Raw genomic sequence first — 18,475 nt, 5'->3', positions numbered from 1 at the left:
TATTTATTTATTGAAGGCAGACTTTTTAGCAAACTTGTTCAAAGATTTACTTTCAGTCAGGCCTATGTCAGTACAACAATAAAGTATAAAAATAATCCTCCTTTTAATCATGTTTATCTATCTTCACAAATCACAACCAATTCAATGTCTCTGAGCTATCTTCATGTCAGAGCTCTTCCCCATGAATCTTGGCTTAAATCTGAAGTTATTTTAATTTTCACTGAAGTTTCAGTTATACAATACAACCAATGATGTTGTTAAACTGCTCATGATGCTACATAGAAATAATCCAAGCCTTACATGACTGTCTCCTTTGGGTAAACCCTCTGAACATACAGAGTCATAAATATTTTCCATGACTGAGGAAATATACAACTGACAATGTAATATGGATTCAATGAGTTAACATTTATAAAATGTTGAGAGCATTTTCTGGCATATAGTAGTCATAGCTACAGGTAAGGGATTTTAATTAATTGCTGCTTACACTCCAAAACAAAATTTACATTTAAAATTATTATCACAGTTAAGGTTTTATAGCTATACTTCAAAAACTTTGCTCCTTTTTTCAAAAAAATAATTTTTTAAAATAAAATCCTTATGTGACATCATATGTATTTAATAATCATAGCTATAAGAATGTTGCTTCATTCACTGATTTCATTTGCAATTAAAGGATTCTAACGAATGAGCTGCATTTTCCTTGGACCTCTCCAAGCAGTATGCCAGGCACCACAGGAAGTAGAGTAGGAAAATGTGACATTGAGTCTGTCACTAAGGAGCTGTCTATCCACTTAAGAGGCTAGATAGTCACAAAACCAACAGTGCAAATATTATGAATACATAGAATTAGATGCTAAATTTTTATCCATAGAAAGAGAGAGAAAAATGTGCACTAGAATAATCAGAGCAGGTTTCATGAAGACAATCATTACAAATTAAATAAAAACAAATCAAGACTTTCAGAACTATGATTCCTCTCTAATAAGACAGTCAGATTTGAATCAGTGTAATGTGCTATAGTGACATATTCTTCTTAGAGATGATTTTTAGCCACCAGCCACATGTACATTGGACTACATGATAAACCATGCCATTTTGGCATTATATATATGAAACATTGGACTTTATTCAAGCAATTTTGGAAGGAAAAATGCCTAGTGACTTAACCAGCATTCATATATGAGTGTTCTGTTTTACAAATTTTAATTATAAAAGCATTAGTTGATGAACAATGTTTACCTGTACTTAAAGTCATGATAGCACATTCATCCCTCCCCTCTTCGGTCTGGGCGGACTGAGGAGGGAGGCCTAAGTCCAAGTTTCTCTCTCCACCCACCACAAAGAAGGCTCCTGACTGTTTCCCACAGATCCAAGTGGACTTTGGTGACAGATAGAAGGAGGCTACTTCCAAAATACAGAACTTCATCCTCAAAGCCGAAGCATTTTTAAGTGCTTGGTCTGCTTGCGAGTGTGGTATAGAGATGGTGGTAACAGATAAATATTTCAGGACTCATTGGGTTCTAATACTTTGTTCAGTTCCTGAATATACTGAGGATCACTCAGAAATCACTGTGATGCATGATTTTTAATTGACTGCTTGCTTGCATCTTTGTACTGTTTAGTAGATAAATAATCTCTGGGTGAGTTGAATTGATTTGAACTTGAGTTTTAGGCAACCATGTAGAACAAACCAAGAAGTCCAAGAGAAAGGTGGCACCAATGTTGTGGTCACATATTAATGTCAATTCATATTCAAGGGAGGTATTAGAGACAAGGGCACTGATATAGGGAAAACAGGTTATTCATTCATCTTTACAACCAAATATAAAATGGCTTGCTAAACAGACCACATGGAAATCCACATCAATCTAAAACTATCTAAATAAGCAAACTGGTCTTTATATTACTACCATTTGCCCTAAACAGACAAACCTAAAGTGGGCAATTAGGAGAAGGTAAACAGCACACAATGGAAATTACTCCTAGACAAACTGCTGTCTTCTCCACTGTCCAGGAAAGCTTTTAGCAAGCTGGCTTCAGCACCTGTATCCATAGATCAGCCTGATATGTGAGCTTCAAAAAGAACTAAAAAGGCAAAGATCTCTAAACACAGTGCATTTGAAACAGCTTGATGTATTTTTGTTGACTGAAAACAGCAATTCGTGATATTCCCTTGCAGTACAGTGCAGCCCACCTTAGCTGTGCTTGCACGTTCAGTGGAGAAAAGAATCACCACACATTCTACAAAAGCTTTCAAACCACCTCATACTACCAAAGTTTGTAAAGACTATAAAGTTTATAAACAATTCTTTGGTATGTCAGGTAGTTTATTGGTTCAAAAACTGTATACGCATATGAGAAAAATATTGAAATTGTCAGTCACAAAATGTCATTAATAGAAGTGTATAAAAATCAAACTGTACCAGAAATGACTTCTCTGGTCACTGCAATGAACACAGGAATATTGATAGAGATATTATTGCTACTTTTGCGTTGCAACTTGGGGGGGGGGAAAAAGCTTTTATATTAGGAAATGAGGAGTAAGAAGGCATTCACTCAGTTCTTTCTTTCTATATGCAGCTCTAGTCCATCTTTTCCCTCAAAGAAAGCATTTCTAATTTAAGCAGATCCAAAGGATATGACAGGTTGGAAGAATGTTCTCAGAAGTGTCTTCCTAGTGCTCAGGTCTTGGGCAATTCCAAACTAAACCTCAAGCAGAATTGAATGAGGGAAGGCCAGTTACAAGTTCTGAGGTCCCACTGTTGTCTGTAGCAAATTCCTAGGTCTTGGCAGAACTGACCTGCTTTCTAAATGGGAAATGTATCCATGCCCTTCCATTCACTGATTCCCCTCTGATTTAACTTCATATTTCCTAAATTAGCAAAACTGAAGCAGCTACCAGAATACAGGCAGCAGACTATAAGAAGAAAATTTACTCCCTACATTGTGGTTTTTTTTTAATATTAGAATTCTAGAGCCCAACCAAGAGGTATTGGGACATGAAAGAGAAAAGCTCTACTTGTTCTGTTTGCATGTTATGATGATACTGTATTCCATTAATAAGAATGGTATTAAAAGTTTCTTAGACTATACTAATAATAGTAAATGCACAGCTAAATTCAAAATACTCAAAAAGACTATTGCTATTATTGCAATAATAATACCTTCATATAAGATAAAGAATTCAAGGCAAAATGTATTAGAGTAGGGAGGGCAGGTCACTTTATATTTATAAAAGTAACAAAGGTAGAACATTCAGACATGAATTTTTAACTCCTAATAACATTACACTGAAATCTACATCATCAAAAACTGTTAGAAATACAAATATAAACCAACAAACACAAATGTAATGAAATTCTAAGTTCTCATATACATTATTTGACAGGACAGTTAGAAAAAAATAAGGAACTAGGATTCTATAAATAAAATCTTGATTTAATTGCTATGTATTGAACTTTGTAACTTTAAAAAAGAGAATGTAGATTCTTTTCAAATGTCCAAAAAAATATTTACAAAATCTGATAATAAGTTAACTAATTTGAAAACAGTAAGATTTATCAGTTGATAATAAGAACTTTTTAAACTATTGAAATAGACAAGCCTCCGGAAAAGCTAATTTAAAAAGAAAAAATACAAACGTTATACAAAATGTTGGTAGGGGTCATGGGGGATGGGGAACGACTGTTTAATTTAATGGAGTGTGGGATTTCCTTTTAGGAGGATAAAAATGTTCCAGACGAGAAAGTGGTGATGGTTGCACAACACTGTGAATGCACTGAGTGTCACTGAACTGTACCCTTTAAAATGGCTAAAATAGTAAATTTTTTATGTGTCAAGATCAGTGTTTTCTTAAATACTGTTATGAAGAAACTACAAAATTATTATTCAAAACATGATTTCAATAATAGGGCAGCAAGATCACAATCATGAAAGGAAATACTCTATATTGTATAATAATTGATAAACTGAACACAAGTCTCAATCAAATGTGAAGAAGATGGTAATTGTAGAGAAAGTTGGAGTTAGATAAATAGGATGAAATAAACGTTCCAGAAAGACCCAAATACATTTAAGAATTTCTGAAATAATACAGGTAGAAATTTAAAACAGTGCAGAAAGATCAGTCAATAAATTATTTGAGGACAACTAGTTAAACATTCAAACGAAAATTCATATTACTAACTTGCAAACTAAACCAAAATAAACTACAAATGCACTAAAAACATAAATACAAAAAATGAAAGGGCAAAAGCGCTATAAGATAAAAGAAATGAATACAGGTATCACCTTAGCCTAAGAAAAGTATTTCTTAACACGAAACAGAAAGCAGTAACCACAACAGAAATTATTGGTTCATTTCATTCACTACTTTTATAAATTAAAGTGCTAAATTAAAAGGTTAACAACAAACCTGGAAAAACAATTTATATATATATATATATATATATATATATAAATACAGGTGTGTGTGTGTATATATGCTATATATACACACACATATATATGGTATATAGTACATATATTTTTTATTATTATTTTTATTTTTTTAAATATGGAACACTTCACGATTTTGCATTTCATCCTTGCCCAGAGACCATGCTAATCTTCTCTGTATTGTCTATATTGTTTCAATTTTAATATACTCATATGTGCTGCCAAAGCGAGCACTATATTTATTTTTATATATTAGCATTACCTGTTCTTTGTTAACCAAAGAGTTCTTAAAAATCATTTACAGACAAGAAGATAATAATAATATAAGAAAAGAAAGTTTAGCTACTCAAAGAAATTAAACTAATATATTTGCCCTATTGGATGAGTAAAAAAAGGATGTACCCAGAATGTTAATAGTGTTTATTTCTTACAAGTGTTATTTGAAAGATTCTATTTTAATTTATAGTTTACTGTGTTTTATTTTTACAACAAAATTTTATAGTTAAAGAAAATACTGTATTTTTAAAAGTAGTTTGAGGGAATACACAAAATATAATATTCTTCAATAAAGAGAACATGTCCACAGAAATAAAGGGAGGTCTTTTCTTTCTAATGGAGCTCCTAAAACATGTTTGCCTCTCTCCACCCTTCCACCTATACACAACCAGCTTGTCCCTGCTCCTCTCCTCTCTCCTGCATTCTGTCTCTCTGTCATTCATGTGGTTTTTATTTTCCTTGTTTGCTGGTCATCTGCCATAAACATAAATGCAAGAAGCAAAATAAAGGACTGTGTAATCAAAGTAACAGCAATAATAATGACTGTTGCTACCGCTGCTACAACAATGTTATCATTTAATACTTACTAATGTACCTTTGGGATCAGAGGTTCCTCCACTGGTTACTAAAGCAATTAACCCTCTGCCTTGACCCCAGGCAAGGCCAGAAAGATAGTTATATTTACCCCGTATGAAAAGTGGAAAGAGAAGGAAAAGGAGGATGCACCAACAGAGTTTGGAGAAGGGAGTTCAAACATAGTGTATTAAAATAAAAGAGCTACAAAGTATTATTTCTACAATTTGTCTCAGGATTATTTCCCCAGGTCAGGCTTCTGTCTCTATGCTTTACGCTCCACCTGGAGAGATAACCAGCCTTTTATTTAGCAAAAGCCTGCCAAAAACTAAATGAATGAGTAAACCAAAGCATAAACAGATTTTTTAAATTTTATTCAATTATACAGAGGGTGCCAAAAACATATATACACATTTTAAGAAAAAAAACTGTATTAAAATTGTAATCCTCAATATATACCAATAATGAAAGATGAATACAAGTCACATTGACTTCTGCAATTACAAAAGGTGCTCAAAGTGGTTACATCAGCATCCAGACACTTCTGATTACGGTGAACTACTGCTTGAGCAACGTTGACCAAAGTGTCCACTTGCACACATTTTTTTGGCACCCCCAGTATTAATGTTCATGGCAATTTGTTTTTCCTTCTTTTTAGTCCTTTCTAACACTTGCTTAACTTAAATTCTTAGAAAGAGTTGCTAATTTTTGTAATACTTCATCATTTATTTCTCTTCTAATACTGAGTCACTTTCCATATAAAAAAATTGTATAAAATACTAATTTGAGTTATTAAAATTTTATTATCTGATTTAATTTTTCTACTACTTATGTTTCATTACTTGAAAATTCTTCTTGTTTTTAATATTAATTTATTACAACCCATTGTATTCTAATCTTGTTCAAGCCTGTCCCAAATACTAAAAAGTTTCTTATTCGTAGATTTTTATATCTCTAGGAATTGTATACATTATTATCTCATTTCTCCTTGGTTTATATCATTTATATTAGTTGACTTAAGATCACATTTATTTCCATTAATTTTTCCTTCTAAATGATATGCTATAAAAGTTTTTCCCTTTTATAAGTAATCAAAAATAATCTCACCCATATACATTCACAACAGAATACCTATTCTAACAAAAAATATAATTGAATATGTTCATATTTCAATTTACTACACATGTCCTCTCTTTTCACTTTTTATAAGTACTGTTGCTTAAAGCCATAAATATTGTGAACAGTTAAATCACAGAGACTGTTATTCTAGTATCTAGAACACTGCTTGGCACACATGGTAGGTGCTCAATAAATATCTGTCAAATAAATAAACATATAATCACTTGTGGACCACCAATTTGGAAGTGACAGTTCCTTACTGTAGCACCCATTATTCACTTAATAACTAACTTAAAAGTGCCTTTGCTCATCTTGTTGACAAAATTATTGGCTGGCAGCATTAATATTTAATAGTAACAGCATCAATAATGATAACAGCATGATAACTGAAGCATATGGTCCTTACTATGTCAGGCACTGCTTTAACTTACATATATTAATTCATTTACTCTTCACAACAACCCAATGAATCAGGTACTATTACTAAATTTATTTTGCATGTGTAGGAAATTGAGGCAGAGTGGCTATAGTCCCATAGCCAAAAGCGGAAGAAATAGGACTTGAACCCAGACACTTAACTACTTCACATTATTGCCTCTCCAAGAGCTATCTTAACTCTTAGACAGGCTATGTCTTTTACTCCAGCTAAATTATAAGCTCTTTGAGGAAAGATCTTTATCTTTTACTCCCTGGAAACATACGTACAAGAATAGTGCCTTATACATAACCGCCTCAATAATATTTTGCTCATTTTATCTTGATTCTAAAAATTTAAAAATGAATACTTATAAATTATTATAACTATAAATTATTAGAATATTTATATTTGAATAAGATGTGAAAGATTAGCGGGCAACATCTTCACTTCTGGTGAGACAGTGAAATAACTTCAAGTTGGAAATGTCCAAGAAAGTTTTCTGAAGCAATGATCTCCCTCTGTTCTTTTCCACTGCAATCAAATCTTCCTAATAGAGGAGAAAATGGAAAACATCTAAACTAAACACAGATGATTATTTCTAATTGAGATGGTGGGTGCCAATAATAGCATTAGATATTTTGAGGGGTTTTGGATTTTGTTGAACATTTACTATGTGCCAACCACTGTATTATGAGATTGTAGGGAGGTCAAATCATTTTTTCTGACAGTACTTTTAAGTACTATTATTACAGTAAGTTCACAGATATATAACATTGGCTTAAATTGACTCCAGGTCACACCTAAGAAGCAATGGGGCTGGGGCCCTGTCCCCTGCCTGTACTTGAGTAACTGAAGTATTCTAAAAGGAAGGCTTGATTGGGGACTGTGCACAAAAAGCCAAAATAAATCTTTTTACATAATCCAATTGTCTCTGTCTCCTTTAGCATCTTGCCACAGCCACACTCCATTTGGGCATTCCACAGTCTGAATTTTATTTGAGGATTCACTAGCTTAGGAAGAGTGAAAAAAAAACACACACCTGCCTGTCTGTATAAAGCCACAATATATCCATTCCCCTGTGACTTTACCATCCTTACTCCCAGGACAAAGGATGAACAGAATGACAAATTTACACAAGCATTGAAAGGTATTATTGGCAAATATCAAAAGACAAATTTCTACTGGATAAAGTCGTCTCTAAATACAGATAAATGGCATTGACCTAACAGGTAAAATTCGGTGTAGCTATAAATGCCTACCAAACTAATACAAATGGAATGCATTTTATATACCTCCTGTAAGGATAAGACTAAGCAAATAAAGTTAAAACTGGTAACCCAGAGAGATGTGGGGCACATCAACATCTGGAATTGTTCTTCAAATGTTTGGGGACTTGATTAAAAACCCCAAAACACATTAAGCCAGAAGATTCTTATATCCATGAGGATATAAATTTAATCCACATGTTTCTGATTTGTTTATACTTGAATCATTCAAGCACTGTTTTGTAAGTGCTGTCTCAATGTCTGTGATATCTTTGGATATGTTTATAGCTCTTTCTCCATAAAAACAGGAAATTATATTTTGCCAAGAGTAAATGAACATAAAATACCAAAGAATTCCAGACCACTGTGCATATCTACAGCAACAGATTTCTGTGTAAATTCTCAACCCAGGACTGTCTTTTTTTAATCGGTTGGCCTTTACTGGGCCAGTTTTACACCATACACTTTCATGAAGGGAGATAATATACGCAAATGAGTTCAATTCTAAAGGTCTATATGTAGTTCAACATATTTATCAAGTCACACTGTAAACCTATGTGCAATAAAGCCTACACTTTATATTCGGATGATGTATGAACAAATGAACTTCTTGAAGATTGTCATAAGAGAATAGGCTTTGAGATAGAAATGTCATGCAGGAAGTTTTCTGGGGAATGGGAGGCAGTGAGGGAGACAGGATTTGGCAGAGGGAGAAGCAAAACTGCAACGCAGGAGCAAGAAAGGCCTCAGCAACTTTTGAAGCATAGATGACCCCTCAGAAATGTCCCCCAAATGAGGCAAGGGGGTAAGTTCTTCGTATCCCTATATCCACTTGTCACTGCACACAGGGTGACCGAAGAGAGAGGAGCACAACCACGGGCTCAGCCGTTCCCTTTGGCTGAGGGTAATTTTGCCAAAAGCAAGACTCACCCAAAAGGGTATCTGGATGGGGCATCACAGTGTCCACTAAATAGGTCTGTTGGAGTTTCTGAGAATTAATCCTCTTTGAATATAAAACCTAACCAATCTTTTAGTCTGATTAGCAATACAAACTAAGCCATACTCTGTATACACACTCAATCAGCTGGTAGAGACCTGAGGTAAGCAAGCCCATTTCATAGAAAAATTTCCACAGTTACTACAGAGATTTTTATTTACAACAATGAACAACCAATATCTGTAGGTCTTTACCAAAGAAATTTTCTCCTGTCTCCTGACATGACCCCCTCAAAGACAAAATACCAATACAAAATAAATACATTTGGGGTGGAGGAACGTGTGTGTGTGTGTGTGTGTGTGTGTGTGTGTGTGTACAGAGAAAAGCAGTGCTGAAGATAATGGGGTAAAAATAACTGCATAAGTTCTACCACCTAATTTTTTTCCTTTGTTTTCAATACTTTCCATTCAATAGTTGGTTCCTTAGTTTATTCATTCAACAAACATTGGTTTATGGTCTACTGTTTGTAGAAACTAAAACACAAACTACTAATATAGAACCTAGCCACCAAGGATCACTGAGAGGGAATTCACATGGAAACATAATTGTAATACCATCATAAATAATAAAATAATACAATCTTAGTTGATCCATGAAATTCTTCTGGGTGCTAACAAAATTCCTAAATTCTAGCACCAGATTCAAACTGTAGAATGTTCAAGATGCTCCAGGACTCGCTAATAGACTCCAACTAATACTCCTGGGGAACCTCTGAACACATTTCCACTGCTCAGACCTTTCCAATATAAATTCCGATTCTAAGTTTGAGAAGCATCCCCGAGGCTGACCAGCTGAGTCCACACCTCATCAGCAGAGTGGTTCCCAAGTGGAAACGAGTCCTGCCACTGACTGAGCCCTCCTTTACATGAAATTCATTGAGCAAATTTCTACTGACCCCAACAATGTGCCAAGCATTGGTCTAGGAGCTGAGGATAGAGCAATAAGCAAGGTCCCTTTCTTCAAGGAGCTTACATGCTAGAAGCAGAAGCCAAACAACAACTAAACAAACAAAGAAATGTGTTTATTCTACGTTATCAGATATGGCTAGTGCTATGAGAGAAACAGCAGAGGAAGGGAGGAGGGAAGACAAAGGGTACTTTTTAAGGTAGCCTAGACAGAGGAAGTGATATTTAAGAGAAGAGTAGGGAGAGAACACCAGGGCTGAAGGACAGGAATGTGCTCTCGAAAATCCTAGAACTGGTCCCCTGGCAGCTACTGTCATTGACCTCAGGACACGTATTCCATGTCCACCCAAACACAAAAGCAGTCTGAATTCTCATAGTGTAAACTACATTAATATGGCTCTAAAATATACTTTTTCTTCTTGATATGAATTTTGAGTTGTAAGTGTCTGAGTTGTTAGAGAATTTTGTAGTAGAACCCAAGTGTCAACATCAGTCCTCTATCACAGCTGCTTCCATATTCCAAACATGGGAGCATTTCCCACTTCATAAAGGAAACCAGCTAAAATAATTTAAGACAGTATTGCCTCTAAAATCAGCCTCAATCCAAGAACAAACCAAAAAAAATGTACTTTCCAAGATCAAACATAAAACTATAAGAGTCCAATTTCTTTTTAATTTTTAATTTCTAACCCATTAGAAGCTCTTCAATTTAGTGCAGTTAAATCCAATGATGGATTGGTCAATTAATGTTTTTAACTTTGGAAAAAATTTACACATGTACACATTATATATGCACACGTTTATACAGTTTCCACATTTTCTTGTTACTTAAAAACATGTACATTTACCATCTTTTTGGTGTACTAGCAAGTGCATAAGACACATATATAGATTGCCATTACAGTTCTTAAATATGAAAATGGGGACCTGCCTTTCAAAGAAAACAATTTTCACTCATAGTTGAGATGTTCTATGATGTTGCTTTGTTCCATCATTTGCCATTAGCTCTTTAAGACCTGGTTATTATAATGCCAATATCTCTAGTAATTCAGTCAAAATTCAATTAACTGCCTAAGTCTTTCATTTATATCTGACAAACACCTTAGTGACCCAATGTTTAACTACATTGACTAGAAATACTAGCATAAGAGTAACAACCTTACAAAAATCAAATTCAAACTCGACATTTGCAGGAGAATGTGTTTTTTAAGAAAACTCACCTCCATTAGAAATCATTTTGTCCTTCATATACTTTATACTTCTTTTCCCAGTTCAAAATGATCCTCTAACCCCAAAGGGAAGGTAAGCGAATGTGTGGCCGAATAAGAGATCACTGAAGTTTAATAGTGTCAGAAGTCTATAGCTGCTAACTTAGGGAGCAGATTAAAAATTACCATTTGGTTTCAGTATTTGCTTAATTAACTCTTACCTACAAAACTCAGAATCCACATTCTGGTCAATCATTTGCAATCTCTTGACATTCATACTACTTAAGTTACAGTCAACCAGTCAACAAGTATTTATTGCTCTACCAAACTGATGAAATAAGCATAGCAATAATAATAAATTCCTTTTAGGGTTACATAGTCTAGAAATGAAACATTACAAAGAATCTTACCTGTATAAGGACAGGAACAAAAATATTAAGAAAATCTTACTGAAAGTGCTGTTAAGTGTCTTTTTCCCCTTCACTTGAGAAACATCAAAAGAACATCTTCAAGATTTATTCATTAGGGAAAGGGATTCACAAGTATACACACAAGACAATTTTGTAATTGCCATTTGATTCTCAAATATTTTGTATTAACATATTGCTAAATGGGATTATCAGCTAATAAATGCCTATTGTGGTTTCCTGTGTTTTTCAGTTGGGATTGTAATTAAGTTAATTTATAAATGTTAACCATGTTTTTAAAACTATAAAATCCAGATTTTGTAAAATCTGAAAAGTCATGAACAAGTTATATTTTAAGCTAATATTATGATCGCACTGCATTTCTAAATCTCAGTTCCTGAAAACACCCACATATTTCTTCTTAGGAAGAATGACATATTAAATTTTAAAAAAAAACTACAGGGGATTTTTAGGGCAGTGAAATTATTCTGTGTGACACTGTAAAGGTGGAAACATGTCAACAGACATTTGTCAAAACCCACAAGATGTAAAACACTAAGAGAAAACCCTAATGTAAACTAGAGACTTTATTCAATAACAATACATCGGCAATGGCTCATGAATTATAACACAGGTACCACACCAATGCAAGATGTTAAAAATAAGGATGAGCAGGGGTGTAATGGGAGACGTGAGGGGGTACACGTGAACTCTGTGCCTTCCAGTCATTTTTCTGTATACCTAAAACTACCCAAAAAAAACCAATCAATTGAAAATAGAAAGAGAGAATGCAAATAAACATCATGATCATCTTGACTTTGTATGGATCAAACTCAATCGTCAAAATTAATCAAGTATGCCCTTTGTGATCAACTACAGATTTAAATCATTTTAGAAATTATGCCATTATTAGTAAGTTTTGATGCAATAAATCACGTCAAGCACAGGCTCCGTCATCTGCATTTCCTCTTCTTAGTGTATGCACATGTACCTTTTTTCCAGTTTCAGGCCTGAAAATAGCAGTGCACACAGGTGGAAGAGTGTGCACAGGTGTTTATTAAAATTACAAATCCAACAATTCATACTTATCAATCAAGAGAGAAGGTACATGGCATAAAGTAAGGCATTGATCTAGAAGCTGTCACCATTATAATACATCTATGGGAATCCAGAAGCTTGGTTTCAGAGGTATATTTAAAACTAAAAAGCTTTTAAAATATAGGATGGAGAACGATGGCTCAGTCACCAATTTCTATGCAATTCCTCCTAGGCATTTAAGGAAAAAAAGAGAAATGTTTCAACTGAGATACTCAAGTTGGGTATTATTTTGGCATTCCCAAGCCTGAGTTTTTGACTCGGGCTCCATTTAGAACTGTTTAAATGGTTTTAATCTAATGCCCAAGGCACTTATGTCCAGACTACGAAAGTATAAATCCTTTAGCCTGAACTTGCCATGAAGAATACAAGTCTCCACAAGAGAAACCAGGAATGCAAAGAATGCTTGAAACAAAATATCAATCCATCAAGGAGTATCTGTGGTATACCTATTAGCCACCTAACACAGAAATAATTTTCACACTAAAAAGCATTTTAGAAGGATTTATATATTGGTGTCATGGGTATATCAATAATTTATAGATAGAATATTGACCTCAGAAAGTGTTTTATGAGAATAAAATTACGTTTCCACTAGGAAATATGTTCAAAATATGAATAAAATTGTAATATCCATTTTAACAGTGAAGGAAACCAAAAATTTAGGAAAAGAAATGAAAGAAAACCATAAATTCAAACTATCCATGGCAAAAGTGAAACTTGTTGCTCTCCATAGTTTTACAGTAGTTAGCTTATCACTCTGATATCTCAAAGTCAAAAGCCAAAAGGCAACTCAAACTAAACAAAAAGCAAAGCACTAGTAATTACCTCAGTTGCCCAAATTATCTGTCTCTCACCGAGTTCACTATTTCATGGTTTTCAGGTTTTCTCGAGAGCTATGACCTTCATTTAAAAAATGTCTTTAAATATTTTCAGCTACTTCTTTTCTCACCTTCTTCATATTCCCCCCAAATTAATTTCAATTTTACTCAGAAACACTTTTTATTTTGAAAAGCTAACTCTATTTCAAAGTTTAAGAAAAAGAAGCATTATTTTAAGGAAATTCCCTTTGTGAAGGGGCATAAATTAAACTCTTCAATAATGAACACTAAAGTGATTTCAAGTATTGACAGAGCTGGTCTCTGCTATTCAGATTCAAATAATTATATTATGAGCACAGGTCAGATCTGTTTGAGTTCCCCTAAAGCCCCCTAAATTAACCACAAGCAGGCCTCAGAATGTTGAGTTGCCACTAACAGACCCAGCCTCACCTCCCCTGGGTTAGGTTCCTAGGACCAATTCAGGAACATCATGAAAAAAATATTTAAATGATTTCACAATTCAAAATGCTAAATTCAAATTGTGAGGAAATAATATGAATACAAATAAATATTCAAAAATTAAAAGTCCTTTTGTAAAGTAAAATTGGTTATCGTAGGATCTGTCTTCAGCAGCAGCTCTTACGAAATTTTCAATGCCATCAAGGTTGTTTGTTGAAACTTCACTGGCAACAATTCATGGACAATGAGCCTGTTGGGGGCTTAGGAAAACTGTACGAGTAACAAGCACCTTCATATTACCATGTAGGGTATAAACATAACCTTCATGTTATGTCTACCTTTGTCTCACCCCTTTGCCTCACCTCTACCTGTGTATCAGCTATATCACAATCTCTGGATACCAACCTGTTTCTCCACTGATACAGAAAACGTAATGAAAAAAATCAGTAGCTCTGTATAGAAGGATTGTTTTTCTCTTTGCATCTTGTCACTCTTTCCATGATAAAGTAAAATGTTGAAGGGAATTAAGGTATACTTATCAGTCATAAGTATTTTTTTCTTCTACCTGGAAAGTAATATAAATGACTTGTATTTGTTGATCATTCCTTAACCTTTGCCTTCATTTCCAGTAAAAATATCAGGCTGTCAAATATAGCTTTCAGCCAATTTTTTTTTAAAGGAATGAAATGATAAGAGAAGGATGGATTCCTGACTCGCCTGTCAATCATACCTCTCCCTGCACTGCTGCCATTGTTCCCAGGATTCAGAGCTAGTGGTTTCTCCACCGGATCTACGCATATAGTTACTTAACTGTTCGACCATCTCAACTTATCACCTCCTTTTTCAAGATGAGACCTGGTCACTGTGTGTTTAGAAGAACCCTGTAGCTAGCTAATACATATTTTTCATAAATCAAAAGTCTGTGTGACTTTCTACCAAGACTAACTGGAGTCCATTCCAATATTGTATTTGAGTTTATAATTTTTTTCACATTTTAGAAACTAATCATTTTCAGTATATTAAAACTATGTTACTTCTGTTAAAATTACTTTATACTACACTCCAAGCTGGTAATAATATGGTTGAACTGGTTCGCAAGACATTTCTTTCAACTCAGAGTTTCTGGGAAAATAACCATGTGTCATAAATAGCATAACTCGAACCAGAGTTGAGTGCTGAAATAAGTTTAGAGTAGAAGTAAGCTCCAGTCTTTAAAAGATTGAACAGTGTTGCCCATCAAGACTAATAATTTTGGGAAAATAAAAAAGACAACAAATCTTGTATTGAACCTGAAAAAAATGGAAGAAAGCAGAAATTGTCAAAATGTTAGGCTCTTACCAGAAACGGACTCCAGCAAATGCAGGAGACACACATGATAGCCAGGAGCTGGACCACCATTTCTAAATGATGAGACCTGCCTTGTCTGTGTTGCTGACCCTTAAATTTCACTCTTAAAAGTGTAATTCCCGTGATAGCGTTGCACAAGAATGAAACACCAAGGGCTAAGAGCCCCAGAAAAGAAAAAAGGAGAAGATAAAACCTATCTTCCCAGTCTTTGATGTGTTCTGTTTTGTAGAAACACCAGGTCCTTGAAGCTTGAATTTTATAGTCTCGATGCCCAAGGATGGGCAGCAAAGCTATGAAAACAGCAAATAAGCACACGCCGCTCAACATCACTTTCACATGTTTGGAAGTAATTTTCGTAGAATGAAATATTGGTTTGGTGACTCCAATACATCGCTCAATGGCCATCACACTGCCCAGAAAAAGTGGGCACAGACCAGAGAAGACCATGCTGATACCAAAAATACTGCAAAGGACGTTTGATTGGTCAAAGCGGATCCAGTCTTTATCAGAAGCATATACAAATACTGCTATAGCTCCATTGATGAGGTGGCCAAAGAAGTCTGTGATGACCAGGCCACTAGCCAAAAGCAGAAACGATGCCTTGGATTTCTGTCTAAATCTCTGATATGCCTTCATGAGTATAGCAATGGCAAGACTGTTTGACACGATTCCCACCGTCATGAAGATTATTGAAAAAAATACTGAAAGCCGGTTTTCCGTCTGGCAAGTTGTATTTGAAAGGAGCCCAGCTGCAGGAGACACTGGCTGTTTGGAATTGTTCATGGACATTGTTGTGGAGATAAAAGCTGGTTGCTCAAGTCATCTCCCTCTCAGAACTGTGCAGGCTTGTAGTTCAGGCGTCTGTAGCATAAAGACAGAGTAATTATGAGCACTGCATCATTGCTCATCTGCCATTTAAGACTGAAGGGCCCTAGCACCCTGTGGTAGGAGTCAGATTTATCTGGCCTATCATAAGCAAGGTTGCATCATACTGAAAGCAGCACACATCTGCCTATGGTTCCACATTTCATTTTCAAGGTAAAGAAGGTACCAAAAAGTGAGCCTCCTTGATTGACCTCTATGGCTTCTCTGCAAATGGCATCTTATAAATCTCCTCTTGACACTTGACAGGTTTACAAAATCACTATATTAGATTTAAACCCAATTAAGTTTTTAAAAGCATAACAGTCTATTTAAATAACTAGATGACCTTTTACAGTTTCTGCTTTTTTTCTCTGATGGGCTTTGTCCCAAACTGTAGACTATTCCTTAGATAAGCTACCTGTTTTTCAAGTAGACAAAACAATCTTTTCCAAAACGTGGAAGGAGGGCAGAGTGGACCAGCAAGGTCACTTAGGGCGAATGTCAAATGGGGCTTCTCTGAGTAAGTTCTAAAACTATTTGATTGAGATCAAATAACAGCAAACCAGTCATATCAGTGACCCATAGGAGGCAGAGTGGTGGTGGGGAGGTTTTCTGGTCCAGCTACCACCTGTGCAGAATTCCTGGATCTCTATAGGAAAGGAGGCGAGTCCTGCTCACTGTGGGCACATCTACCCAGATGCTGTTGATTAAGCTACAGCTTCAGGGTAGCAACATCCAAAACGAAGTGTTTATCATGGCTGTTTCCCTAGTGAATTGAGGCCTGAGTCACAGACCCTGGATAACCAGGACCACAGCCACCCCGCCCCGAACTAATCCGATTGGCGTTTCCCGAGCAGCTTTCCGGGAGGCTGGGAATTCTGGAGCCAGCCTTTCCTCGGACCCGCCAGGGTGGGTCTGGCAGAGCTGCCCCAAGGACCGCCGCCTCCTTCAGATCTTACTCACCGCTCGACTTTCGCCGGTTAGTACCCCGCCTCCCTCATGCGACTGCTTGCAACATCCTTCCCGAACCTCCTAACTTGCTGAAACTTTCTGCGATTGCTCACATGCCAGGGGAACGGTTTTCCTCCCACTCCGGGAGGCGCCAAAGGCCGGCGCTGGCCCCGGTGCGGGACTCGAAGTGTCGCGGGCGGGGAACCAAGGGGCGCGAAGGGGATCCCTTCCTTTGCCCATTTCCCTCTTCTGAGACCTTTTCTACCTAGTTGGTCCCCATTCCGCAGCTCAGAAGTGGAACGGGTCACCGAGAGTACCCTTCTCACTGGGGTCACCCCAACTTGGGGCATCTGACCCCAACTTGTCACGCGCAAGCTTAGGTGCCCTACAGCTGCAGCTGCTGCCGGGCGTCCGGGGGTGGGATGGCTAAGCCTCAGTCGTGCTGAGCATCCAGAGGCCGGCGCGTGGGGACCCAGCGCTCGGAGGGGTGGTTACCTTGTCATCCTTGGCCGCCCGCGGGGCTCACGGTGGAGCAGAAGAGCGCGCCGCTGGGTGAGCCATCGCGAGCCCGCAGCCGCTCCGCTCGGCTCCGCACCGCTGCCGCCGCAGGTTTTAGGCGCAGCGCCGCCCTCCGGTCCTGGCTCCCGCTCCAGGTCCAGCTGAGCCTTCGCACGCGTCTCTCCAGGCTCTCCTTCAGGGCGGAACCTTCGATTCCTCGGATCCCTGAGCACCTTGCGGCGCTCGTAGCCTGGGCGGGATGGAGGGCGCGGGTGACCTCCACCCCCACCCTCTTCTCTCTCCTCTCCGCCCCCTTTTCAAGGAGCCCAGAGCCCGATCAGGAGAGACCAGGGCACCGCGCCCAATGTTACGCCCCCCATCCCACCCCACCCCGCTCCCATCAGCATCAGAGGTGCTCTCTCTCAGCAGCCCGACCACTTAGGGAAAAGTTTTGTTTTAAACTCATTTTCATGCTAAAGGAGCCATCTCTAAGGCTGCAAAAGAGGACTCTGTAGAGCTGAGGAACGTCTAGACAGCTGTCGTGACAGCGTGTTGGACTGTCCGATTGTAGTTTGCAGACTGAACTCATTCCAAAATCCAGCGCGAAGAGGATAAAGAAACCAGGTAGAAAGAAAGATGACGTATTTGAGGAAGGGCTTAGTGACCAATATCCAGTGAATTAAAAACAGGGATTTAAGCCACATGTTGTGAATGGAAACGGTCACTGCGTAGGACTCGCTGTCACTTAGAGGGCTGGACGATGTTTCCAGCTTTCTACGTGATGTGAGATCGGAAAGGAATGTGAAGAATTCTGGAAGGACACCTGAAGGTA

At 36.9% G+C, this 18,475-nt stretch overlaps 1 protein-coding gene across 3 annotated transcripts in view; it reads right to left on the bottom strand.

The window, feature by feature from the left end:
- Positions 1-17,920, bottom strand: part of PTGFR (prostaglandin F receptor) — a 37,309-nt gene extending 19,389 nt beyond the window's left edge. Inside the window, exons 1-2 of one of the 3 annotated variants that reach the window (XM_019643986.1) lie at positions 17,641-17,920; positions 15,322-16,191 (exon numbers count right to left, since the gene is read on the bottom strand). In XM_019643986.1, the coding sequence (XP_019499531.1) occupies positions 15,322-16,119 (798 nt within the window). In that variant the 5' untranslated portion in view covers positions 16,120-16,191; positions 17,641-17,920. Of the gene's footprint in view, positions 1-11,213; positions 11,296-15,321; positions 16,192-17,157; positions 17,464-17,640 lie in introns of those variants that run through there. The other 2 variants (XM_019643987.1, XR_002124189.1) reach the window with 2 other exon arrangements.
- Between the last annotated feature and the right edge of the window lie 555 nt (positions 17,921-18,475).

The sequence above is a fragment of the Hipposideros armiger genome, unplaced genomic scaffold (assembly GCF_001890085.2).
Source record: "Hipposideros armiger isolate ML-2016 unplaced genomic scaffold, ASM189008v1 scaffold_84, whole genome shotgun sequence".
NCBI classification, from domain to species: Eukaryota; Metazoa; Chordata; class Mammalia; order Chiroptera; family Hipposideridae; genus Hipposideros; species Hipposideros armiger.
Note: the sequence above shows the minus strand (reverse complement) of the source record. Positions and strands in the feature narration are given on the sequence as shown.